This window comes from Mirounga leonina, unplaced genomic scaffold (assembly GCF_011800145.1).
Source record: "Mirounga leonina isolate KUSES-001 unplaced genomic scaffold, KU_Mleo_1.0 Mir_224, whole genome shotgun sequence".
NCBI lineage: Eukaryota > Metazoa > Chordata > Mammalia > Carnivora > Phocidae > Mirounga > Mirounga leonina.
Window position 1 is genome coordinate 16,546,583 of NW_023270615.1, and position 27,711 is coordinate 16,574,293.

The window sequence follows — 27,711 nt, forward strand, 5'->3', positions numbered from 1 at the left end:
TGAAATGCACTCATCCTTCAGTGGTTCAAATGTACTCAAAGTGAGGTTCTCGGAGAAGCTTAAGAATTCTAAAGGAAAAGTGATGGTCCATTGTCATGTGTTTTAGAGAAAAAACAAATACACCACAATTGTTCATGATTTATGTATGACTCAGATCAGAGTGCTAGGGACATCCTTGTGTGCATTCTGATATAATAAATTCATATTTATGAAATACTCAAACCTTTTCTCACTAGTTGTACCTGTTACAACGCCATTTTAATCAAAAGCCTATTGTATGTCTTACCTACAGAACAGCCTTAGACTGAGATTATAACAATATTTCAGCTTCTGTTTTTGAAAATTATATATTTTTCCAGGTGAAATCTTAGAAATTCGGAACTTCACACAACTGGGGGAAATATAACTGGCTTTGGCCTCCCAATCTAAGTGAGCTGATCTGAGGGTTTTCCAGGCTCTTGACCTCCTTCTAAAACTACTTAAATCTACCCCTCCCCACAAACAGAAAACTACTCCAGACAGACTCCCTTAGTTAACCACAGCCCGTTGGTAATACATTTGCTCTGGTTTCTTTGGCACTTCAAATTCAGTTTATACTCGATTGTGTATAAATGGTGTATTTTCAGGGTGCATTATCTTCTGGATGAGATTAAAAATTCCTCAACACAGAAAATTCATGTTTGTTTGTTGCTTGTTTTTCACCCTTCAACATATCATAACGGACTTCAGACCCTGGAATGGAAGAGAAAGTATGACACAAAGTCCCCTCGACTTCTGGCCCTACTTGCTCCTCCCACATGGGCAGCTCGAATCAAGGCCCAGACCCACGCAGTGGTGCCCCTTGGCCACTGGACCAGCAAGAGCATCTGAACTCAGAAGAACCTGAAGATACCCGGGAATCTTTCTCTCTCAGGAGGATCGAGGCCCAGAGCTAGGTCGCTGCTCCAATATCCACCATTCCTGGTGGCCCATCAAGGACTCTGAGAGCTTTGTGAACATCTGGGGCCCCCTCCCCACCTTTCCCGAGGTGTGTGCTTACAGAATCCCAATCCATACAGGGTCCTGATCCATGTCTTCAGCACTTTGGACCACAGTGCTGAACTTGGCCAAGTCTTTGGGGGCACTGGCCAGTTTCCAACCCTCTGGTACACACATAGTGGAGAAGAGGTAATGCCCCCCTGATAATCTATAGGACATTCCAAGTTTGTAAGCATGGCATGCAGGATGCTCTAGTGACCCTTACATAATTCTCCAGCTCCATCTCACCCACCCCCACCCTCACTTGCCCCTGAAAATACGTGCTGCTGTGTGTTCAGATCTGCAATTACCCCATGTGGGTCTATACTTGGCACCAATTGGGCATCCCATGAGTTTGAACAACTGTGGGTCTGAGTTGCTTAGTTTCATGATCCTCAAAGCCAGCCTGTTGGGAAATCAGGTGGAGGAAAGCAGAGGTGATTTCAGATTTCTTGTCTGTTCCAATAAGTTATGATGCCAGTAATGGAATATAGTTAAATCTCTGTGAGAACAAAGTCAGAAAGGGCAAATTACTCCAAGTTCCTCGCTAATTTATTTATTTCACCCGTGGAGAGAGTGCATGCTTACCCATTAGCACAGTCCAAAGTTAAGCACTCTTGTTTTTACTTCTAGGCTTCCTTCCTTTTTTTTTTTTTTTTAAAGATTTTATTTATTTATTTGAGAGAAAGAGAATGAGAGAGAGCACATGAGAGGCGGGAGGGTCAGAGGGAGAAACAGACTCCCTGCCGAGCAGGGAGCCCGATGTGGGACTCGATCCCGGGACTCCAGGATCATGACCTGAGCCGAAGGCAGTCGCTTAACCAACTGAGCCACCCAGGCGCCCTAGGCTTCCTTTCCTATCGTAACCTATGTCATGAATTATTCCAAAGGTTTGGTTTAGGTTCACTGTATTAAATCAGAGCTATTTAATGAATAGATCTAGATCCAGATGTTGCCTGTAAAATTATTCCTCAGCATTGAAGGATTCACTTTTTATTGTAAGTCAAATGGTAACACTACAAAAACAATTTGCCATTAATTTTAGTGGTGTGATATAGCAAACTAATACTCATTAATTGCAACTATTATTAAGTATAAATTTGAAATAATTATTGTTCTTATAATTAAATTATACCTCATATTCCCTCCAGCTGAGTGAATTCATACTGGTAGTGTTTCCTTTTTTAGATCAAAGCATTTGTAAAATGTCTTACATATTTTTGAGAAATTTTTAAATTACAAAATAGTATATTCGAAATGCTGAATCCAAATGGTAGAGAAGATGTAACTGGGCAAATATTTGTTAATAAAAAGAGCTCCCTGCCTAATGATCTGGCTTTGAAGTTCCAGAAAATCTGCAACTCAAAAGCACAAAATCACTTTTGAAAGTCTTCTTGTTAGAGCACAAATCAATAAAATTGAAAATGGGAAATCAATGGACAAAATCAAAAGCTGGCCCTTTGAAAAGGTCAGTAAAAGATTCTAGCCAGGCTAGCTTAAAAAAAAGAGAGAGGTCACAAATTACTAATATCAGAAATGAAAGAAAGAACATCACTAGAGATCCTGTGGACATTAAAATGGATAATAAAGAAATAATATAGACAACTTTATACCCACAAATTTGATAATCTAGATAATGAACTAATCCCTAAATGATACAATCTGCCAAATTCACACTAGAAAGATGACAATCTGTATAGGCCTATATCTATTAAAGAATTTGAATCTATAATTAATAACTTTCCAAAACAGAAAGCACCATGTCCAGATGGCTTCAGTGGTAAGTTCTACCAAATATTTAAGGAAGAAATTTCACCAATTCTCTACAAATTCTTTCAGAAGCTAGAAGCAGAAGGAATACTTTGTAATTCACTTTATGACAATTGAATTACCCTAATACCAAAACCAGTCATAAATATTACAAGAAACCTATAGACCAATATCTCTCATAAACATAGAAGCAAAATCCTCAACAAAATATTAGCAAATTGAATCCAACAATGTATAAAGAGAATTACACATCATGAACAGGTGTAATTTAACCCAGGTATGCAAGACTGATTCAACATTCAAAAAGCAATTAATGTAATCCACCACATCAATAAGCTATAGAAGAAATATTACACAATCATATAAATAGATGCAGAAAAAAAAGTATTTGACAAATCCAACACCCATTTGTCATAAAAACTCTTAAACTAGGAATAGAGGGGAACTTCCTCATCTTGAAAAGGAATATCTACTGAAAACAAAGTTAAATCATACTTAACGGTAAGAACTTGAACCTTTCCCACTAAGATCAGGAACAAGACAAGAATGTTCCCTCTCCCCATTCCTTTTCAACATCCTATTGGAAGTCTTAATTAATGCAATTAGACAAGAAGAGGAAATAAAAGGGATATAGACTGGGAAGGAAGAAATCTTTGTTCACAAATGACATGATCATCTATGCAGAAAATCCAAAACAATTGACAAAACAAAAACAAAAACCTGGAACTAATAAGCAATTATAGCAAGCCCACAGGATATAAGGTTAATATATAAAAGTCGATTGCTTTCTTGTATACTAGTAATGAACAGGTTGAACTTGAAATTAAAAACACACCACCATTTACATGAGCATCCACAAATATGAAATACTTGGGCATTCATCTAACAAAATGTGTACACAATCTATACAAGGAGAGCTACAAAACACTGATGCATAAAATCCAAGAACTAAATAAATGGAGAGATAGTCCACATTCAAGGATAGGAAGATTCAATACTGTTGAGATGTCAGTGTTTCCAATTTGGTCTATAGTTCAAGGCAATATCAATCAACATCCCTGCAAGTTATTTGATGGATATCAACAAACCAATTCTAAAGTTCATGTGGCAAGGAAAAACTACCCAGAATAGCCAACAGAATATTAAAGTTAGAGGACTGACACCACCAGCTTCCAGACTTACTACAAAGCTATGGCAGTCAAGACAATGTGGTATTGGCAAAAGAACTGACAAAACAGATCAATGGAACAGAATAAAGCCCAGAAGTGGGCCCTTTTGACAAAGGAGCAAAGACAGTCTGTTCAACAAATGGTCTGGGAACAATGGGACGCCCACACGCAAAGTCATGAGTCTAGACACAGACCTTTCACCTTTCACAAACATTAGCTCAAATCAATCACAGATTTAACTGTAAAATTCAAAACGATAAAACTCCCAAAAGACAGCACAGGAGAAAATCCAGATGACCTGTGTTTGGCAATGACTTCTTAGATACAACACCAAAAGCAGGATCTAGGAAAGAATTGACCAGCTGGTCTTCATGAAAGTTAAAATTTTCTCCTCTGCAAAAGTCACTGTCAAGAAAATGAAAAGACAAGTCACAGGCTGGGAGAAAATATTTGCAAAAGATACATCTGACAAAGAACTGTTCACCAAAATATAAAAAGAACTCTTAAACTCAACAATTTAAAAAAAAAAAACTCCATGTAAAAATTGGTCCAAAGACTTCCAGGCACCTCAACAAAGAAGATTTGCAGATGTCAAATAAGCATATGACCAGAGGCTCAACATCATATGTCATCAGGGAAATGGAAATGAAAACAATGAGATACCACCACATACCTATTAGCATGGCCATCACCTGGAACAGTACCGACATGAAATGCTGGCAAGGATGGAGGGCAAAAGGAACTCTCATTCATTGCTGGTGGGAATGCAAAATGGTACGGTCTTTTTGGAAGATAATTTGGCAGGTTCTTAGAAAACTAAATATACTCCTACCATGCATTCCAACAATTGCACTCCTTGGTATTTACCCAAAGGAGTTGAAAACTTACGTCCACACAGAAACATGCACGCACTGTTTATAGCAGCTTTACTTGTTAATTGCAAAAACCTGAAATCAAAGTGTCCTTTAGTAGGTGAATGGATAAAGAAACTGTGGCACAACCAGACAATGGAATCTTTTCCGCACTAAAAAGAAATGAGCTATCAAGCCATGAAAAAAACATGAAGGAACCTTAAATGCATATCACTAAGTGAAAGAGGCCAATTTGAAGAGGCTACATACTGTTTGATTCCAACTATATGACATTTTGGAAAAAGCGAAATTATAGAGACAGTAAAAAGATCAGTAGCTGTCAGTGTTTAAGAGGTAGACAGGAATGAATAGGCAGAATGCAGGGGATTTGGGGGCAGTGAAGCTACTCTGTAGGATCCTGTCATGGGGGATACATGTCTTTATACATCTGGCAAATCTCATAGAATATACAACACCGAGAGTGACCCCTAACATAAATCATGAACTCTGAGTGATAATGATGTGTCGATGTAGGTTCATCAGTTTGAACAAATGAAGCACTCTGGGAGTGATTGCTGATAATAGGGGAGGCCGTGCATTGGTGGGGAAAGGGGGAATATGGGAAATCCCTATACTTTGCTTAATTTCACTGAGAACCTAAACTGCTCTAAAAATAATGCCTATTAAAAAGCAAAGTCTTGGGGGCGCCTGGGTGGCTCAGATGGTTAAGCCTTCGGCTCAGGTCATGATCTCAGGGTCCTGGGATCGAGCCCCACATCGGGCTCCCTGCTTGGTGGGGAGCCTGCTTCTCCCTCTCCCTCTACTGTTCCCCCTGCTTGTGCTCTCTCGCTCTGTCAAATAAATAAATAAAAAATCTTTAAAAAAAAAAAAAGCAAAGTCTTTCTTTTTATCAAGAACTGAGAATTTACTTAAGAATAAAGGCTGTGATTCAAATAACTTCCCTAAGAAAAGACATAAACACTTAATCTTTACACTGATTTTACTCCAGCTATATGTCAAGAAGCCTCTTTGTGAAATTTAGCTCTAGCACTTGGCCAAAAACCTCAAGTCTGTTCCTTCCTGGTTTTAAAATCATGCAAATCTGTGTGACTTCCAAACCTCAGAGGAATCACAGCCTTGGGGGAGAACTGTTCCAATTTTCTCACGGGTTGCCCTCCTTCCACACCCTAAGGAGCCAAGGATTTGCACCTGTTTGAAAGGCCACATTTTAAAAATCCCAATTATTATCCACTAAGGTCCCCCCAAAACTTACATTCAGCAAAAGGCACGGATACCCAATGGTGACTGTGATTCCAGAATTACAACTGGTGCTATTTTAATGAATCATCCTGCTTCTCATGTAGGATCAGCAGGTTTTGTAAAGAACCAATATTTATCTTTATTTCCTCAGCTTCTAGCGCAGGGCCTGGCACATGGTAGGCCTCTGATAAATGTGTGCTGAATTAAATTGGCCACAAGTTGGAGAACAACTTTCTTAAATCTCCATATCTAAGTTATATTTCATCTTGACACATATTGAGCTTATACCATCGAAACAGCCAAATTCATCCTGATAGGAAAAGCATGCCGTCTTCATTTCCGGGCCAGGGGCGGGGCAGGTATGTGACAGTGAGACACATATGAACACGGGTAAAGAAGGGGGTTCTGCGGGGCGCCTGGGTGGCTCAGCTGGTTAAGCAACTGCCTTCAGCTCAGGTCATGATCCCGGGGTCCTGGGATCGAGTCCCGCATCGGGCTCCCTGCTCTGCGGGGAGCCTGCTTCTCCCTCTCCTACTCCCCCTGCTTGTGTTCCCTCTCTCGCTGTGTCTCTCCGTCAAATAAATAAATAAAATCTTTAAAAAAAGAAAAAAAAGAAGGGGGTTCTGCACCAGCACAAGGGGACGGTTTCAGGAGACATTCTTGCTCCTGCCTTCACATATCAGTAAAAGTCAACAACCCACCACACTTGGAATATTTTTCAGAAAGAATTTACAAACGGAAAGAATACAACATCTCTGCATGAGAAGAAAGTATCATCTCTAGATGTGTCAAGATTGTACAATTCTGTGCCATACAAATTCAGGGGGAAACAGGCACAGCAAGAGTTTCTTGGACACTGATGCTCAAGGGACCTTTCTTCACCCATGAAATTATGTGGCTTCCCCACAGGACTCGGAAGGACACAGAGGTGCTCTGGCTGAAGGGTGGCACGGGGTCCGGATGCTGCACCTGCTGAGGACTTGCCCAGACCCCAGGCAGGACCTGCCAATCCCTGACATCAGTGAGCATCTGTCAGCAAACTTGAACACCAGTAAAAAGCACCTGGGGCATTTTTAAATATTGGCATTCTCCCGCCCCCGCCATTCTAATTTAGTGAATGTGTTTTACCTTGAGCCCCACCAAACCAGAGTATTTCAGATACAACTGATGGGACTTGTGTACTCAAGACAGACACATTCTGCTCTTCAGAGGACAAAGTGCACACCGTCTGTGCAGTGCGTGCAAACCTCGACTGTGGGCAGAGCAGCTCAACGTGGCCACTGGTTTTCATGTGAGCAGCCGCGGCACCCATGTTGTGTCTGTGGGCAGCATTTAAACCAGTATTGGCGAGCTGGCGGGTAAAAGACACGACTGCAAAAATCCGAAACCCTATCATGCTCCTCCCCGGAAGGACGCACTTGAGAAAGCCAGCTGTTGACTCATCTTAGTATTGATGTTGCCCTACACGTTTTGTTTAAAAAGATTTTAACTATCCACAGCTCATTAACTGGAGAACTGCCTGGCTGGCACATAAATCTGAAATACCCAATTCTAGGGGCAAAGTCTAATATCCCACAAACTATACTCACATTGTTAGAATGGTCACAGAGCAATCAAGTGTGCCTGTTCTTAATTGTTCTGTTCATACATTGTTTGCACGAATTACCAAAATACTGTAATTCTCATAAAATCACATAGCTTCATTCTGTAAATGTTGCTCCTCCATAGGCTGCTATACTTTGCTTAATTTCTCTGAGAACCTAAAACTGCTCTAAAAATAATGCCTATTAAAAAGCAAAGTCTTGGGGCGCCTGGGTGGCTCAGATGGTTAAGCATCTGCCTTCGGCTCAGGTCATGATCTCAGGGTCCTGGGATCGAGCCCCACATCGGGCTCCCTGCTTGGCCGGGGAGCAATAGCTAATAAATATTTCTTGAGTGAATAAATAATTTATTTTGAAACTTGGCACAAATTTTTTAAGTTTCTCAATTTTCTCCACCCCAAATTTGGAAACAAAGTTCCCTCATTCCCTCTCTACTGTATGATGGAAAAGCAATTGAAAAGTACAGCACAAAGTTTTTAAACACTTACGAAGAAACATGAAAGGGTTTAGATGTTCATTTATATTGTAAGGAATGTTTCTCCTGAAAGTCGACGTGACTTTAAAGGACTTAAAAATGTTAACCAAAAAACCTAACGACGTCCTATCATATTTGATCCACAAATATTATAACCAATGGTTGAATTTTTAGGACAAAACTTAGGTGACGTGAGAACTTTTTATACTATCTTGGAAAGAATATTTGGTATTTGGGCATTTTCACTGGAAAGAATTTAAGACAATAAAAACAGGGCGCCTGGGTGGCTCAGTTGGTTGGGCGACTGCCTTCGGCTCAGGTCATGATCCTGGAGTCCCAGGATCGAGTCCCGCATCGGGCTCCCTGCTCGGCGGGGAGTCTGCTTCTCCCTCTGACCCTCCCCCCTCTCATGTGCTCTCTCTCTCAGTCTCTCCCTCTCAAATAAATAAATAAAATCTTTAAAAAAAAAAAAAAGACAATAAAAACAAAATAACTAACATATCCCCAAGCTAAAGACTCACTGCTTTATAAGAATGAGAAACAATACACACCATTGCAAAGAAATATGTATTTTGTGCTTTAAATAATCAACTGGGAGGTTCAAAAAGCTTGTGTGACTGCAGATGAAAGTCTGGTCATGAGCTTTGTTCTGTAATTTGGATACACTTGCCTTTTGTTCTCTCTCCCTCCTCCCTCCTATCCTCTCCTTCTTCCTTGTCTTCCTCCCTCCCTCCCTTCTTTCCTCTGAGAGAGTCAACAAGGGATAGTTGTTCAAAACAGATCTGCAGTTGGTGGCAGCAAGTACAATCAATCCAGTCCAAGCACGAGTATTTGCACATGACCCTTCCGCAAAATACCGTTCTTCCCCATTTTGTTGGAAGGGGAAAAACACAGGGCAGTAATTTCTTTGTAGAGTTCCAAGAATATATACAAAATACATGGGGGGAGAAAGGAAGGTTTTTATATTATGGAATTTGATATATTATGGAATTTAGATGATTCTTAAAGTTTCAGTACAATCCACTCACGGTTAAGTATTTTCTGGTCCAACCCACTGAGATGCTAGTAGAGTACAGCATTGTTGTTTAATGTAATGTTTACCCAGAAATTATTTAAATTTAAATAGTAACAGTTCACTGAAAACTTGGGTCTCTGCCCAAAAAATTTCCATAAAACAATCATTTTGTTTAATGGTTCATGTTTATTCAAAACTAGAGGTCACTGCTGTTACACAAGTGGAAAATCCAACCATTTTTAGGAAGCGTGCGTGTGCGTGTGCGTGTGTGTGTGAGTGTGTGAGTACATGTATATCAAGTAAATGCAAACTTAGATTACCACTGAATAAAGCAGTACGTTTTCAGATATCTCATTAGACACATTTACAAAGATAATATATCTATTTGATGTTATTTTCACAGGGTGCAACTAAACTTTTCTTTTAAAAGATTACTCGAAGAGGGTGGGTTTTTTTACTCCTCTACTAACCTTCCGAGCCATGCTGATATATAGCACTCCTGTCAAAAAGAAGGGGAAATGTTGAAATGTTCGGCAGCAAGTAGAGATTTAAAATTCACAGCACGTGGTGAAATATACCATGTACAGCTCCTGCCTTTTCTTTTATAAACCTGACTCTCTATCTGCACCATGTAGGCATTATATAAGACCACAGGACTTAAAATTAGTTTATAAAAGATACAAATCCCCTAACCTCAGAGAACTCCAGATTTTAACAGAAAAATGCATGATAAAATCCAATAGTTTGTTCTGTTTTAAAATATGAGAAATAGCTCAAGATTTCAGACACCCGTAAAAAAATGTCTCAGTAATTTATCAGCAATAATTGTTGAAACTTCACAACTTCATAAGTATACTAGTAAAGTGTTATGAGCATGAATTAATTGTGTCACCTAAATCCACCCATGGTGCCAACTGTCATACTTAGAAATCGCCGTAACCCTAACAGCAGTCCATAAGAAAAGGAGGTTAGGTGAAAAACCCCACACACCTAAATGATCCCATCCACTGTTTTCAAGTATAAACACATTTTCTTTGTTTAATCAAGAATACTCTCAGGGCGCCTGGGTGGCTCAGTTGGTTAAAGCGACTGCCTTCGGCTCAGGTCATGATCCTGGAGTCCTGGGATCGAGTTCCGCATCGGGCTCCCTGCTCGGCAGGGAGCCTGCTTCTCCCTCTGACCCTCCCCCCTCTCATGTGCTCTCTGTCTCTCTCATTCTCTCTGTCTCAAATAAATAAATAAAATCTTAAAAAAAAAGAGAACACTCTCAATATCTGATAAAAGACAAATCAATAAACATACAATCATATTAAAACATGAAACAGAAAATATGATTTTTTTCTAAAGAGGAAAAAAATTTCATTATGTTGAACAGCATGCAAAATATCACATTTAATTCATTTTCTGCTGATTATCCTTCTATTTTTAACACAATGCTTACTCTCAATTTTTGAACAATGCCTCAAGCAAAATTTTACTTATTTCCTGAAGAATATTAGCAAGAGTTTACTCTCCCTTGTCATTCTCCCCACTCATGACTGTAAGTTTCCATCTTTTTGAAGATTTTATTTATTTATTTGACACAGAGAGAGACATCGAGAGATGAAACACAAGCAGGGGGAGTGGGAGAGGGAGAAGCAGGCTTCCCGCCAAGCAGGGAGCCCGATGCGGAGCTCGATCCTAGGACCCTGGGACCATGACCTGAGCTGAAGGCAGACGCTTAACGACTGAGCCACCCAGGTGCCCCCAAAATTTGTATTTATTTCTGCTTTTCCTTTTGCTTCTGATCTTACTGCTCCAATAAAGTCAAACAAGCTCTCATTTCATTATAGCAAATTAGCTTACATCATTATCTTTGGTGACCAAAACTGGGACCGTGTTTCCCTGGTTTTCCCATTTCCACAATTTTCATTTGACAATTGTGCTTCATTTAACTCAGCACAACATGAGCTTCTGTAATGGAAACACATTATTCCTTTTCAGTTTTAGGAAATTTTCTTTTGTTTTTATGTTGATAATTCTTTGAAATTTATTAAAACTGGTTTTTTGGTCAAGTAAAAATGTAAATATTCTATATATAGTTGAAAGCCCGAATAATATTGTCCAATATAATCTATACCCATAAAAATAAAACCTGGAAATAATTTATTCATATCTCCATATCCTTATCACTTCATTATATTTTATTTTACATAGTTATTTGTCTATTTTATCCAAAGCTTTTTTTTTCTTCCCTTCTCTTTTTGTTTTTGAATAGACTGCAATCTGTCCCCCACCTAGTCCATTTTTTATTCTATTGGTTTGGAATGTATACTTCCTATTACTATTCTTCTTGTGGGCCTCCTTAAAGTTTTACACTGCATTTTGGTTAACAGTTTAACAAAGCCTACCGTTAAACAGATTTTAATTCTCTCCATAGAATAATGCAAGGATTGTAAAATGCTTTATGTCTGATCATCCCTTTTCATGTTTATTTTCCATTGCTCACATAGATTTATCTTGTCTTCTTTCTTTTCATTCCACCAACTGCACACTGATATTGTACGTACAACTTTGTTGTTGCTTAAATGTGTGATCAGATTTGCCCACTAGCTACTAGATTCTTACCTCTCATACCCCCCTGTGTAATCATTTCCTTTCTTGCTAAACTTATCCATCCACATTTCTTTAGTGAAGGTTTGTTGGGCTTTAATACTCTTGGATTTTATTTTTTCTATGAATAACTTTATCTCACCTTCATTATTGAACCATAAAGCAACAAGTCTACAATTCTTTTTTTTAATTTTATTTTATTATGTTATGTTAAGTATTCCATCTCACAAACTTAAGAGTTCATGTCTCTGATTTTATTATTTGTTTGTTATTCCTATCTCAGGTCACTCTCATCAGCTTCTCTTGATCCTGGTGTTCAAGAGTTCCAACATAAAGTGTTGCTGTGGGTGGGAATTTCTTTTTCTTTGTATTACTAGGGATTTGAGGGGTTTCCTGAATCTAAAGATTGGTGCCTTTTCCATTCTGGGTAATTTCTATAGATTACCTCTTAAGTGTTTCTTCTTTCCACATCTCCTCCTTCCAGAACTCCTATCAGACACAGAGATCTTGTTGCAATCTTCTCCCTGCCCCTTGGCCTGGTTTTCATATTTCCCGCCTCTCTGTTTCCCTGTGGAACATGCTGGTTATTCATTCCATGACTGTCTTCTAATTTGCTAAGTCTCTCTCCACCTGTGTCTAATCTGCCATGTCACCAGCCACTGAATTCTTTACCTCAGTGATAAAGAATTTCATTTCAACACTGTTCTTTTTCAATTCTGCTTGATCATTTTGATCATCTGTTATTCTTTCCACTCTCCCCATCTTTTATTTCCTTACACATATACAACAAATTGTACATTCTAAATTGATCTCAATATCTACATTTATTTTTATCTGATTGTGCAGTTTCTTATTTCTTCTGATTTCCCTCATGGTGCTTTGTGTCTTCTATGTGCTTTATATTTTTATTTTTATTGTGAGCATGTGTTTCCTGGACATGGACCCATGAGCCTAGATGACTGCAGAAGCAAAACACATTCAACAGGAAGACGAGACATGAGGAGACAGAACCGGAGGCAGAGGGAGAGGGATGAAAGTCCTGGTGAGAATGCTGGTGGAGTGAGGTGGCTGTAATTCAGGGTCAGTTAAAAGAGGGGATGAAAGTGGTGAGTGAAGAGAAGGGACCTTTCAAGGAGAGAGAGAGAGAGAGTGTGTGTGTGTGTGTGAGAGAGAGAGTGTGTGTGTGAGACAGAGTGTGTGTGTGAGAGAGAGAGTGTGTGTGAGACAGAGTGTGTGTGAGAGAGAGTGTGTGTGAGTGTGTATATGTGAGAGTGTGAGAGAGAGTGTGTGTGTGTGTGTGTGAGAGAGTATGTGTGTGTGTCTGTGAGAGAGAGAGAGTGTGTGTGTGAGAAAATAGATGAAAGTTTTACCAAGGAAAGTAAGATCATCTTTAGAAATATTACTCTGGCAGTAGGATAAACTGGATTAGAAGGATGTAAGCTGGTGACAAGGGAACCATGGAGACAATTACAGAACATAAATTCCAGAAATATGGAGGGTTTGAACAAGTCAGTGCTGGAATAATTGAAGAAAAGGCAACAGGGACAAATTGAAGAGAGAGCGCTAAACCTAATCTTTCAGAATCAAGCAGTAATGCTCCCTCTCTAAGGATCCACACAGGTGTCTTCATATCCATTTTAATTGAGGCTGCATCCCAATGTCTATGCAAATATGTTTGGCTTGGAGACTAACACTCATTTAACAATCATAAAGGCTGAACAATCTGTGTTGATGGCCAGCTACTATGTATCCTAGAAGACTTCAGAAAAAAATAGCCAGATAAAAGAAGGGTCAGTTTCAGGAGCATATTATCTTGATCTGGGAATCTTTCTTGGCTAATGGAAAAATATATGAAATTGAAAGAAGTTAAAGATTAAGAGTGTTAATAACAAGTTAATCCAAAGAGCAAAATCTAAGGAACTTTATTGTTTACAGAGGTATGATATTACAGAAAGCCAAAACTTAACCAATGTACTGTACAAGGTTCTGATTCTGTACCATAGTCTTGTTTTTAATATTCTTATTAGGTAATATTATCTTAATCTTCCATCATAGTAATAATATTTTGGATAATGGAAATACCCAGTACAAATGTTTTTCCTTAAAATATTGCTTATGTCATTATTCTACCCAGGATCATGGACTAAAGTCACATTTCTGATTTTATACTTGAGGTCTACAGGAGAAATAATAGTGGCTAAATTTTACTCAGGATTTGCTATGTTCCAGGCAATATTTACATACATTAATTAATGCAATCTTTCCAGTAGCTCTATGAGGTAGGTTACTACTATTACTTATATTTTTTAGAGATGCATAAACTGAGACACAGAGAGAATAAGCAAATTACCCAAGGTCACACAATGGACATTAATTATAGAAGCAGAATTCCCATCCAAGCATTCCTATCAAAATTACCCCACCCCTAAATATATGATCATCTCAACAGATGTAGAAAAAGCACTTGACAAAATTCAAATCTATTCATGATAAAAACTCTCAACAAAGTGGGTTTAGAGAGAACATAACATAATAAGGGCATACTTGAAAAACCCATGGTTAACATCATACTCAATTGTGAAAAACTGAGTTTTTCTACTAAGATCAGAAACAAAACAGGGATGTCCACTCTCACCACTTTTATTCCACATAGTACTGGAAGTGCTAGCCATAGCAATAAGACAAGGAAAAAAAAAATAAAAGGCATCCAAATTGGCAAAGAAAAAGTAAAACTGTCACTATTTGTAGATGGCATGATACAATAGATAGAAAACCCTAAAGACTCTATTAAAAAACTATTAGAACTAATAAATTAATTCAATAAAGTTCCAGGATACAAAATTCATATACAAAAATCTGTTACATTTCTATACACAAATAACAAAGTAGAAGAAAGAGAAATTAAGAAAATAATTCCATTTTCAATTGTACCAAAAAGAATAAAATACCAAGAAATAAACTTAACAAAGGAGGTGAAAGACCTGTACTCTGAAAACTATAAAACAGTAATGAATGAAATTGAAGATGACACAAAAAAATAGAAAGATACCCCATGCTCATTCATTGGAAAAATTAATATTCAAAAAAGTCTACCAATTCAATGCAATTCCAGTCAAAATGCCAATAGCATTTTTCATAGAACTAGAACTCTAAATAACCAAAGCAGTCTTGAAAGAGAAGAAAAAAGCTGGAGGTATAAGTCCATTTCAAAATATACTGCAAAGTTATAATAACCAAAACAATATGGTACTGGCATAAAGACAGACATGTAAGTCAACAGAACAGAAGAGAGAGCCCAGAAATAAACCTATGATTATGGTCAATTAATCTACCACAAAGGAGGCAAGAATATACAAGGGGGAAAAGAGTCTCTTCAATAAATGATGTTGAGAAATCTGGACAACTACATGCAAAAGAATGAAACTGGACCACTTTTTTACACCATACACAAAAATAAACTCAAAATTAATTAAAGACCTAAATGTGAGACTTGAAACCATAAAACTCCTAGAAGAGAACATAGGCAGTAATCTTGAACATAGAACATAGCAACATTTTTCTAGGTATGTCTCCTGAGTCAAGGGAAATAAAAGCAAAAATAAAACAGTTGGGACTACACCAAAATATAAAGCCTTTGCACAATGAAGGAAACCATCAACAAAATGAAAAGGCAACCTACTGAATGAAAGAGAATATTTGCAAATACCCAATAAGGGCTTAATATTCAAAATATGTAAAGAACTTATACAACTCAACACCAAATAAATAAATAAATAATCTGATTAAAATGTGCAGAAGACCTGAATAGACATTTTTCCAAAGAAGACATACAGATGGCCAACAGACACATGAAATGATGCTCAACATCACTAACCATTGGGGAAATGCAAATCAGAACCCCAGTGAAATATCACCGCACACCTATCAGAATGGGTAAACTCAAAAAGAGAAGACATAACAAGTTTTGGTGAGAATGTGGAGAAGAAGGAACCCTCATGCACTGCTGGAGGGAATGTAAATAGGTGCATCCACTATGGAAACAGTACAGGGGTTCCTCAAAAAAATTAAAAATAGGGGTGCCTGGGTGGCTCAGTTGGTTAAGCGTCTGACTCGTTTTCAGCTCAGGTTGTGATCTCATGGGTCTTGAGATGGAGCCCCATGTCAGTCTGCTTAAAGATTCTCTTCCTCTGCCTCTCCCCCCATTCACATTCTTTTTCTCTTTTTCTCTCTCTTAAATAAATAAATCTTAAAAAAATAAAAATAGAAATACCATATGATTCAGTAATCCCATTACTGGATATTTACTCAAAGAAAACTAAAACACTAATTCAAAAAGATATACGTACCCCTCATGTTTACTGCAGCATTGTTTACAATAGCCAAAATATGGAAGCAACCCTACTGTCCATTAGTTGATGAATGGATAAAGAAGATGTGGTACATATGTGTATATATGTATATGTATATACATATATATATGTATTATGTATACACACACACACACATACACACACACAATGGAATATTACTCAACCATAAAAAAGAATAAGATCTTGCCATTTGTGACAACATGGATGAACCTAGAAGGTATCATGCTAAGTGAAATAAGTCAGACAGAAAAGACAAATACTATTATTTCATTTATAGGTGGAATCTAAAAAACAAAACGAACAAAGGCAGAAAGAGACCCATAAATACAAAGAACAAATTGGTGGTTGCCAGAGGGGATGGGCAAAATGGGTGAAGGGCAGTGGGAGGTACAGGCTTCCAGTTCCAGAATGAATAAGTCATGGGATGAAAGGTATAGCCTAGGGAGTAGTCAGTGGTATTGTAGTCAGGTTGTATGGTGACAGATGGTAGCCACACTTCTTGTAAGCATAGCATAAAGTAGAAGTTATCCAATCACCACCCAATCACTATGCTAGACATCTAATGTAACGTGTGCCAACCTCCCCCTCTCGTCTATCTGAAAGTGTGGTCCACAACTTTAGTACATTTGTTGAATTTTTGTTTTATGCTATTTGAAAGAACGCTGCTGGAATCATCCTCACTTATATACCTCCACAGTGCCCCCAATATGTCATTCTGAAAATAAGATTAGGAACAATCTCAGGGCGCCTGGGTGGCTCAGTTGTTATGCATCTGCCTTCGGCTCAGGTCATGATCCCAGGGTCCTGGGATCAAGCCCCACATCGGGCTCCCTGCTCAGTGGGAAGCCTGCTTCTCCCTCTCCCACTCCCCCTGTTTGTGTTCCCTCTCTCGCTGTGTCTCTCTCTATCCAATAAATAAATAAAATCTTTAAAAAAAAATTAGAAGCAATCTTCATTTGAAAATAGAGATATTCTTTAGAGGTCGTCATGCCCTTGAGCCAGCTAGTCATAAAAATTTTCAATAATAATAACAGGTTTTGTTGACTCAGAAAATCCCCCAGCCCAGACCAGGGGTGTCAAGTCTGAGACCGCAAAGGGAGCTTGCTCTTGGTGTGGCAGGTTCCTAGACACAGAGTCCATGGCTGTCACGCCAGAGACAGCTGTGGCTCAAATCAACTCAGCCTTCTGGCACTGGACACCCATGCTGAGGTGCAATGGCCATCTGTCCGCCTGCCTTGTCTTCTGCCCTGTTGTGCAGCCAACCTTTCCCACTTGGATGACACACTGCTGCAAGTATCTAGTGGACGAACCAGGCTTCTGGAGACCTCCAGTTACACACTGCTCCCGGGCACCTCTATTTCAGAGCCCGAATATGGAGCCCGGCTCGGGCTTGATCTAGGATCTCCCTAGAAACAGACATCCTGTCTAATGGCCCCTGCCCAGAGGCCTCCGAGTTCCTGCTCATCGGTCCTGGGTAGCGCCCCTGACACCTGGCCTTTTCAGCGCTCCTTGGGGTCCCCAGCAGCTTTTATTATATGCACCAGGCTTCTTATCAAAGCCTCAGGACAGAAATTATGTCATGCATTTTGCAACCGAAAGAAAAGGAAACACTCAAAATCAGCCAGGGGATCTTTCCATGGACAAATGGTGAGCTCAGGGATGCTCATGTAAAAATTAACTTTTTATTAGGCTACCTGCAAAATGATTATAAAACACACATGAGGACACTCCATTTCTTCTGTATACTTTCAAAACAGCGTATTTTCAACATATTAATTACTTCTTTTCTTGGTAAATACTTACTGAGTGCCATCAGCAGAGCTGTAGGGACAAATAACTGCGATTCTGTTTGCAGGAACTTTAAAATCTAATGAAGGAGGCATACACGTAACCAACCATCTGTTATATGAAGCAGATAAGAGCCTGAAAGCTGGTGCTTTCATAATAGATGTTCAACTAATTACCTAAATGGATGGTGCATTTCGCTTCCTTGTCAGGATGATGCAGGCAAAGCACCTGGTCAAGGACCAAGTCCCAATCACTTCCTGGCTCCACCTCGGGTCGGTCAGAAGGCCACCCCCTCCTGTCACAGTCCCCCGATAAGAATGGCCACACAACACAGCAGAGACAACGAGAGTCAGATCTGGGGATTTGGCTGGATGTTTCGGGAAAGTGAATCATTCACTTTTTACTTAACTCGAGAGCCCACTGTCTCTCAGAACTACCCCCTGTCTCCTCAGGAGGCCCCTGCTTTCTTGGAGCTTGGAACAAGGGAATGAACAAGTAAGTAAGTGATCACTGCTTCAAAGTGATGAGGGCCCAAGTCCCAACTAGCGGAAAGCATTCTCTCGAGCAGTGTTGCTGGGCAGCTTGACCTTGGTCATGGATGTGCCAAACGGAGCGCTGCTAGAGCATCAGGCCAGCACGGGAAGCCAGCGCTGAAGGAGGAAGAGAGGCCGAGCCTCCCGGCACAGCCTCACCAACCGGCTCCAACCTTGCCCGAAATGAAATTATGTGCGCCGACAATTCCCTTCTTGGTGTAAGTCCATTTGATGGGGTTTTCTGCCACTTGGAACTGAAAGATGCTTGCCAGTACCCTAATCCTGACACCCCCATTTCTTATTAGTCTACACACAAAATCAAGCAACCACGTAGTCCTGAGAAGTGTTCTTGTGCACGGTGACACTGCCCCCTCGCACTCAGCCCTGACCCCACGGGCAGCAGTGGAGGACGAAGGACACCTCTCTGGCCAGCCCAATCCACGCAGGTCAACCCAGGCGGTCATTCAGCCTCACTGTCCATCCAAGACAACGGAAGAGGAAGATGCTCATGGAGGCTCTGGGGATGAGGGTGCTGGGGACACAGGGGGGCTGCCCAACCTCCTCCCTGGAGAATGGGGCCATGATTCATGACATAGGTGTCTTTTTCATGCTAAAGAGCACACTAGCCTCCCACTCCCTCCTGCCTCGCCTTGCAACAATACACACGAGGGAAAGGATCTTTTTTCTAGGCAACTATGCAACCTGTCCTCCAGCAAATGAGTCCCATTACTTAACAAGGACAGGAGTAAAATCAATCATCGGTAGGGATGTAAATTTCTCAAAGATCAGGTTTTCAGGTTTACTAAATTAGAGCAGGAGCTCATCATGACAAAGAATAGTAAATTCTAGGATGACAATTTTAATCTTAGGATCTAGAAAACCAACACTGTGTTTTCTTAGACTTGCGCTATAATTTAGAATAGATCATTGGACTCTCCCTAGCAGGGAACTGACTCTGATATCTGTCAACTCTATTGTGTTCTATGTCTGCAAAAAAAATTTTTAGGAGTTTTCCTTACACTTTAAGAAAGCTTAGAGTAGGGGCACTTGCGTGTCTCAGTCGGTTAAGCGACCGACTGTTGGTTTCGGCTCAGGTCATGATGTCGGGGTTATAAGATCACGCTGGGCGTGGAGTCTGCTTCAGATTCTCTCTCCCTCTCTCACCTCCCCCCTCGTCCGCACGCTCTGTCTCTCTCCCAAATAAATAGATGTTAAAAAAAAAAAGAAAGGAAGCTTAGAGTAATTTGGTGTTTGCTCCCTTAAACACTGATACACCTTAAGCTATCAACACGCCTTCCTTGAGTCCTCCAATTTTTTTAACTCTTAGCAGTGCCTGCACATCCCACATCATACAAAAGGATGTGCTTTGGAAGGTCAAGATCACAGGGTTTCTTATCAGAACTTCCATGAATCAATGCAACATTGTAAAGAAGCTTAAGACTCACAGACATGCAGCAGCAGCTCGCGTGATGACAGCACGCAGCTATTTATTTTTCTTTCCATGTTGTAATACTTAGTGCCGCAGTGCTCTTATTTGCAAGTTTTAGTCATCAAAAGCACAACAAAGGCAAAGGTACATAATAAATCCTTAATCTTGATAATCTCCAAACATTTGAACAGATGTCTATAGACATGTATTATTTTTCTTAAGTCTGCCAGACCTGAGACACGAAAATAGATCCCGGTTCTTTAAATATTTTCTTCCATAATAGAAGATTTGATCACAATGACTTTCTTTGAGCCGCATCAAATCATTGCATTATTTTCTAATGCTAATTGGGTTCTTTTTAGTATATCTACTGGCCTGTAAATCAAAACGCTACCCATCATCAGCCTCACTGTCCATCCAAGACAACGGAAGAGGAAGATGCTCATGGAGGCTCTGGGGATGAGGGTGCTGGGGACACAGGGGGGCTGCCCAACCTCCTCCCTGGAGAATGGGGCCATGTACACTCCTCCCGGGGAGGAGGATGGGATTAGGGGCGGCGGGTGCGGGACGGCTGCGTACCAACATCTGCAACACAGAGCCTTGGCTGGAGAAGGTAATACTTTCACCTGGGACGGGGCGAATGTCGGATTTCTGAATCACTCACATGCTCAGTAATCCGAACTGGAGAATATCCACCTTACACAACAGTTGATAATAAACAACCCGATTCCGCATAACTGGATTGCCACCTAATCCACCACGTGCCTGGCTCCGAACGATCGACGGTGGTTCCCAGTCCCTTCCGCAGCCCTCTCTACCCATCCACCTCCCCGGGACACGCCAACCCATGCACGCTGTGGTCATTCTCACACCCCTGCCGTCAGTTCACCACTCCCAGAAACAGTGTGCTCAGCTTAACTTTATCAAGCTCTCCGGTTGCCTGGGGATTTATAGATGTTAAAATAAAAAACTCATTAGAACCGTGAGTCCTGCAGGCAGTGCCTAATTTAATGTCTCGAGGGAACAGGTCACTCCTGCTGTCATCCAAGCTTGCAATTTGCCTGCTGGCTCACAAGCTCTAGAGAAATCTTCCATTGGGTCTTGAACACCCCAAGCAAGGGGATGACAGTGGCAGGAGCATGTGGGACACTGGGTCTCAGCCACAGCACTCAAGGGGCCGCCCGAGGATACTGAACCCCTACAGACTCCAAACAAGGTGGGCCAGCCCCTGTCTCCCAGTGGCCCAATGAACACATGGCCTAGAAATTCCTTCTCCCTGGGCAACAACCGTGAAATTAGCTGATATAACCACACGTGATAGAGTATGTGAAAGCCACAGCTCAATAAAACTCAGGACGACATAAATTTACACTGTTTATCATATTCCCTGAATTAACACATCCAAAAATAATTGCATTTGCCAGTTCAAAAAGCAAACTTTTTCACGTGTCTCTCCACGATTTAGCTATAACTAACACACCCCCCATGAGTATCTTATCCAGAGTACTACAGAGTAATAAAAGGCACTGCCCAGATAAAATACATTACACCGTTTTTTTGTCCTACAACTGTGCTACAGGGCAATAAAACCTTTGTAGTTACCATTTGTACCTGAAAAAAAAATCCATTTAACTTGTAACATCTTAATGTCTAAGCTCTGATCAAACAGTAAATGACCAAGTCAGCCATGGGTGCATTATTCTGAATAATTAAACAGTCATGTGGGCCTATTGAACAATGCCCTGCCTAACTGTAAAAAGGTCATGCGGTCATACCCTCTTTTTGCAGTATTTACAAGTTGTGTATAATTTTTCATAACACATGATAAAAGACATCTTTAAAGCATGTAATCCTAAGCCACAGAATTCAAACGGGGAATAACAACTATGTCTATTTTGATGGAACATATTACATTTGGTCTAATGCCTTTCGGAAATAGGCTGACATAAATAATTCAGTTTTTTTAAAAGTTATTCAACACCAAGCACCCCATGCCTAAAGCAGTAACACCAGAGTGGGTGGCAGGTGGGGTGGGCACCCTGCAGAAGTTACTCTGAAGAATTTTGTATGTTGAAGCTAAGCCTTTCAAGGCTCTAAAAAGTTAGTGGGGAGAGGCCCTTGGATCTATTACTTCCAAATTGTTTGAACTATTTTATACTTTTATATTCCAAGTCCGATTTTGATTTAAGGGAGAAAATTAAAATTAAAATTTGCTCAGTTCATTGAGATGTTTCTGTTAGTGAATAGGTCCTTTATGAAGTACTTTTGAATGGTTTGGTGTTTTTTTTTTTTTTTTTTTTTTTCCAAATCAACACAAAGAAGCAGATTTTCATGACCTCTAGTCCTCTCCCCAAAACATCCTTCTAGACCTGGGAGGGTCACTGATGACATATCCTCTGGTCATTTTGTTTGTTGTTGCTTAAAGAGTCTCCCAAAATTGTATAAGCTGGCTCTGTTCTTGCCCATCACTCTGTGTTGAGAGTCACCATGGATGGACTTTGTAAGTTTTTTGTTTTCTCTGTGTTTCCAAAAGTATCCTCACCACCTCAGTATTTCTGGGAAGTGCATTCAAATACTATAAATATGGGTTTGTCAAAGGCTCTTTCCAAAAATTCTGAGCTCCACTGTTTGCTAAAACACGTATCCATATACTCTGTGCTCATCTTCCCCAACACAGTTCAGTGCATCAGGAATGGACCCCCCTATTCACCTGCTCCTTGGGCACAGCCTCTGACAGGCTACCCTCCTGCCCCAGGCTGACGAACTCGGAAGACTGGGCTCACTCCAGACAAACACAAACCCGGCTACTGAGGCAAAGAAAAGCCTGAACCAGTGAAAACATTGGAAGGAGTTTAGTCCACATTAGTCAAGGTGAAACTTCTTTACAGACGATATAGGGCCATTCACTCATGACATTACTGGAGACTGAGTATGCTCAGTCAGCAATAAAGAATTTTAATGACACTTACTGAATTACAAGAATCCATGTCCACTGAAATAACAAGACTCATGAAAAACAAAACCCTCGAGAAGAGACATATGACAAATACATTTACTTAAATAAATGCTCATGGGGTGCCTGGGTGGTACGGTCAGTTAAGCAGCCAACTCTTGACTTTGGCTGAGATCATGATCTCAGGGTCATGGGATCGAGCCCCGCATGGGGCTCTGTGCTGAGTGGGGAGTCTGCTTAAGACTCTTTGCCTCTCCCTCTGCCCCTCCCACATGTGTGCCCATGCAGTGTCTCTAAAAAAATAAATGCTTGTGATTTTATACTTCTTAGCAATTATAGCATTATGTCCAGTTACTAAGTTCTGATGCATATTTTTTACTCCAAATTATTAAGGCTAATCATATCATGAGGTTAGGATGATTCATAGACTACAAGAGCCTCACTATTATATCAAACTGTGCCTGTTATTTATATTTCAAAAGGATAATACTGTGTGATATTTCTATTACAGGATTATATTAATGCACTTTCATCAAAGAAGATACAGTAAGGCTTTAGCACATACAGAAGCCAAGGTTCCAATGAAGGAAGGGTGCAATTCTGGTACAAATCTTCAAACTGAGGTGCTAGCACGTTTATTGCTTAGGTCAAGCACCACGTAGTCCATGAAGATCATGGGTTGGTTTCCCATGGCGGCCAGCAAAATGGCCTTGATCCACACCCCCAATCATGGTCAGACATCTCTCCTATGTAAGTAGGATTTACTGGGGAAAAGGACAGGTGTCGATATATTCAAATTCAGATGCTCACTCCTAGAGCAGCAATTCAAAGTGTGTACCCCACCTGTAGTGGACCAGAAATATATCTTTCTTTCTTGCACTTTTGACGGGAAGGAATCACAAGGAAGCTTCTAGAAAAAATTACAAGTACTGAGATTTAACAAAGTGAAAACAAGTCAGTCATACTTACTAAACTGAATCCCTGGATCTGCAAAAATGTCATCATTCATATCAAATAATCACCACCAATGCCTGAAATTTCTAACATATGCTTCAGTCCTTTTTCGGTGGAGATGGAAAGGGGGCAGCAACCCATCAGCTATAGCTTATACTTTACTTACATGGGGACAATAATGCAGCTATGAATTACCTGTCAGTTGTGTTGTTCCCAAGTGGGGAGGGGGTACACATTACCCCTCAGAGTGATGCACAATCTGGGAAACAGGTTTACAACATTAAATACACAATCAAAATGTTGACATTTTCATACTCAGATTATGTCTCTTCTTCCTCCCAAAGGGTCTTGGAATTCATAAAGGAATCGTGGATTCACAAGGATGATTCTAAAGCGAAGAGCTATCACCTTCTTCCATTTGTGGCTCTGGTTAGGAAGTGAAGGAGCCAACAACAGCCTACGTAACAACTTCCAGAAAGCAGGGCTCTAACTTGGGATCTATATTCTAACTTCCCTCTTGGGTTATTTAAGAGGACAGATCCATATTAGAACACTCTCGTCTTGACTCAGGACAGACAGTTCTAGAAGGCAGACCAGGGAGATGTTCACATTTTTTAAAAAATATCGGGTCCTAAGCCATATTTTGGAGAACGCAACTTGTTTCATCTTCAAAAAGACAGAGAATACAGAGTAACAAAACAAGCTCATGGTCATGGTCATTTAAAAACATTTTCCCTCCTGTGTGTCATCTTCCTGATATAAAATTTCCCACTGATTAAAAAGATTCGTATCGCACATGTGTAATCACTGAGATGTCAAATCTTTCAAGCAAGTCCTGTTCCTTGAGAGGATCTCCTAGGCTGGAACCTTCCCCGGGGCTAACCCCTGGCTGACCGATTTACTACTGAGAACCTGCTCTAAAGAGAGTAACTATGTCTTTGGGTCCATCTGGGGAGAAGATCTTTGTCTTTTTTTACTCATACACAACTCTCATTAATTTCTTATTAGTGCTCAAGAATATTTCATTTTTGTTCATTTTAAAGTCCTGTCTGAAAGGATTATTTGAGTTTTGAAAACACTAAAACGGGGGGGAGGGGAGGGCAGGAGGATATCCAACAAAAATCTTGAGCAATACTGATGTTCATGATTTCTTGTTTGTACCTTAAATCCCACACTGCTGGCAAACTCCTCTAGAATTTCTCAAATGATGGGGCAGAACAAAAAAGACCCCTCTACTTTGACTTAGTAATAACAGATTACAAATACATGTTGATGTACCTTGCTTGTATGCACATATAACACACACTTCCCAAATATGCAGGAGTTAAAGAAACACTGAATTGGTCAAACTAGCTAATCTAGACATGAGATTCATTCACCATTTACTTCTACTGTTACAAATGATGCGACCAGATGAGATTACTGAGAAATTATCAAAGGCAATCTGTGTGGTCTCTATGAATCTTTAAATCTGCAAAGTCATTTAACTATATACTCGACACTTGAAGAGTGTCATCTTTGTGGTGATCTGATCAAGGACTTTAACTTTAGTATCTAAAACGTCCTTAGCAATGCAAATGTTCATAGGTTCTTTAATTTACTGAACTTTTTGCAAGAGTACTAAATACACCTAAACAAACAGAGGCTGAAAAGCGAAAACTAGCATCAGATTCTGGAGAGTCAGCCAGAGACCCAGAGGGACTCAGCCTGGAGACACAGCCGGTTTCAGACATTAGTATCTGCATGGATAGTCAGACGCGGAGCATCCCAGAGCATGTGACTCCTAAGAAGGATGTTCAGCGTGAAAGAACCTGATACCTCCGTGGATTTCAGGGAGTAAAATACTAACTGAAAATAAATAAATACCCAAACAACTGATCTTGGCAATATGCTGTAATCCCAACTAAGGAGACGAGAAAGGCTACAGGGCACTCTGCTTTCTCTCGTGGGAAGGGTTTTTGAAGTCACGTTTCCTTTAAGTAGGAGTGACCTCCAGTGACTTTTTAATGGTACCTCAGAGGAGTACGTTGAATCGTTCTACAATTTATTAATATCAACAAATCATTTAGTAGTGGTCCCCGTTTTCAATTTCTTGGCTAAATGACAAGTGCTCTATTGCAGGATCTAAGGATTTGATTTTATGTAAATGCTCCCCATTTTAATTAATTCAGAGCAGTTGTCGCACCAAGCTAAATTAAAATTGTGTCTGAAACACAGGGCAGTATTTGCTTAACGGAGATTAAGGCTCATTTTTAGGAGTGACTCATACCCAATATGGCATTAAGTGAGCTGATACTAGATGATGACACCACGAAATCATCACAGCCCTGCGGCATCCATGGATGAATGAGTGGGAGAGTGACTTTATGTGTAATGCTTTTTCACTTTAGCAAACTTCCCAGTGAGGGCAGAGTTGGACCCCCAAGAGCTAAATCTGGATACCCAACAGCAAGGTCAGGTTCCGAACAAGCCTGCTAGCCCTTTCTTGAAATACACACTAGCTTGTCCTAAGCCCTACACCTGATTTTTTTTTTTTTAATTTTTTTTTTCTTGAAGGGAATGGGGCAGGGAGAGAGGACAAGGGGGACTTTCTCAAAACCCCTCAAGGAAAGAAAAGCCCCGGATGGAGATTTCAATCTGAACAGCACTCTGAAAACTTTTTCTGAGGTTCAGACTCAGGTGGGCTGAGTCCATGCGGCCAGTAGCATCTTTAAGATCGGACTCAGCGCGAGCTAGCCCAGCACCCAGAGGCTAACGTGTGTAGCCCCGGTGAACCTACAAAATCAGAAGCACACACATCACAACATGCAAAGCATGGACATAAAATGAGCCCGGAGGGCAGGCTGCCTTCCCTCTACCCGTGAGGGGTCCGGCTCTCCCGAGTGGCGGGGACCGTCCAGGGCAGGGTGGGCTGCGCTGCGGCCCCGGATTCCGCAGAGCGCCCACCGCAAAGCGCCCACCCGCCGCTTCCCACTGACACAGTTCCTACAGAACGCATTTACACCAGATGGAGATCAATGACCACGACCGCCCTGCTGGCCTCCCCTCATCGGAAGCTGTTCTCCCGCTGGATCCTCCGCGTCTCCGTATTCTCATGCTGATTTCTAGGCATCACTAGAACTTGAGCTTTCTCAGAGAGGATTGAGCTCACAGACAAAAAGTCAAATACAGGTTTTGCTGTATTTCAGACTTGGCAGGAGGAAAAAGCACGATAAGCCATCCTATCTTGGCGCTGGTACTTGGGGATGTGTTTTTTTTTTAATGCCTTATTTTCAGAAACACGCCAGCGACCTCCTTCTGCAAATATTCGTTACCAATAAAAACACAAATTCTGAGTTGCCAATGCAAGTTTTAAAAGATGGGCTGTACTCACAAGAATTCCCCGCCACTACTGGGCTCCGGGGCCGAGCAGACAAAAGAAAGAGCATCCCGAGGAAGGCTCGCGCGGCGGGGTCCATGGCCCCCCGCCCCAGCACCCGAGGCGTCCGGCAGCGGCTCCGCGCGGGCCCGGCCGCTCGCTCCCGGCCGGGGTCGCGCGGCCTCCTCCGCGCTCTGCGGACCCGCGCGGCCGGCGGGCGGGAGCCCCACCTGCGGCCACACCCACCCCCGCCCTCCCCGCGCCCGCGCTGCGGGCTCGCGCGGCCCCGGGCGCCCCTGGCGGCGGCGGGCGGAAGTGCTCCCTGCGCGGCCCGGGGCGGGGGCGGGGGCGGCGGGAGTCGCCGCGCCTCCGCGAGCCCCGCGCCTTCCTCTGCGGGCCCCCCACTCGCCACGGCGCGCGGTTCAGCGAACCGCAGCCCGGGGAGGCGAGCGTCACGGGCGCGACGATGCTGGAGCATCCGCAAGGCCCTGAGCATTAGCCCTGACGCTGGGAAAAGCGTCTTTCGTGGGTGTCGGTTTGTTGTGTGGTTTGTTTTTTTTTTAGTGGGAAAGATGA

At 41.2% G+C, this 27,711-nt stretch overlaps 1 protein-coding gene across 4 annotated transcripts in view; it reads right to left on the reverse strand.

The window, feature by feature from the left end:
• The window catches only part of LOC118026358 (contactin-associated protein-like 3), a 177,659-nt gene extending 150,320 nt beyond the window's left edge, over nucleotides 1-27,339 (reverse strand). For all 4 annotated transcript variants that reach the window (XM_035029173.1, XM_035029174.1, XM_035029176.1 and 1 more), the window contains exon 1: nucleotides 27,151-27,339. In XM_035029173.1, the coding sequence (XP_034885064.1) occupies nucleotides 27,151-27,235 (85 nt within the window). In that variant the 5' untranslated portion in view covers nucleotides 27,236-27,339. The remainder of the gene's footprint in view (nucleotides 1-27,150) is intronic.
• Nucleotides 27,340-27,711: the final 372 nt, after the last annotated feature.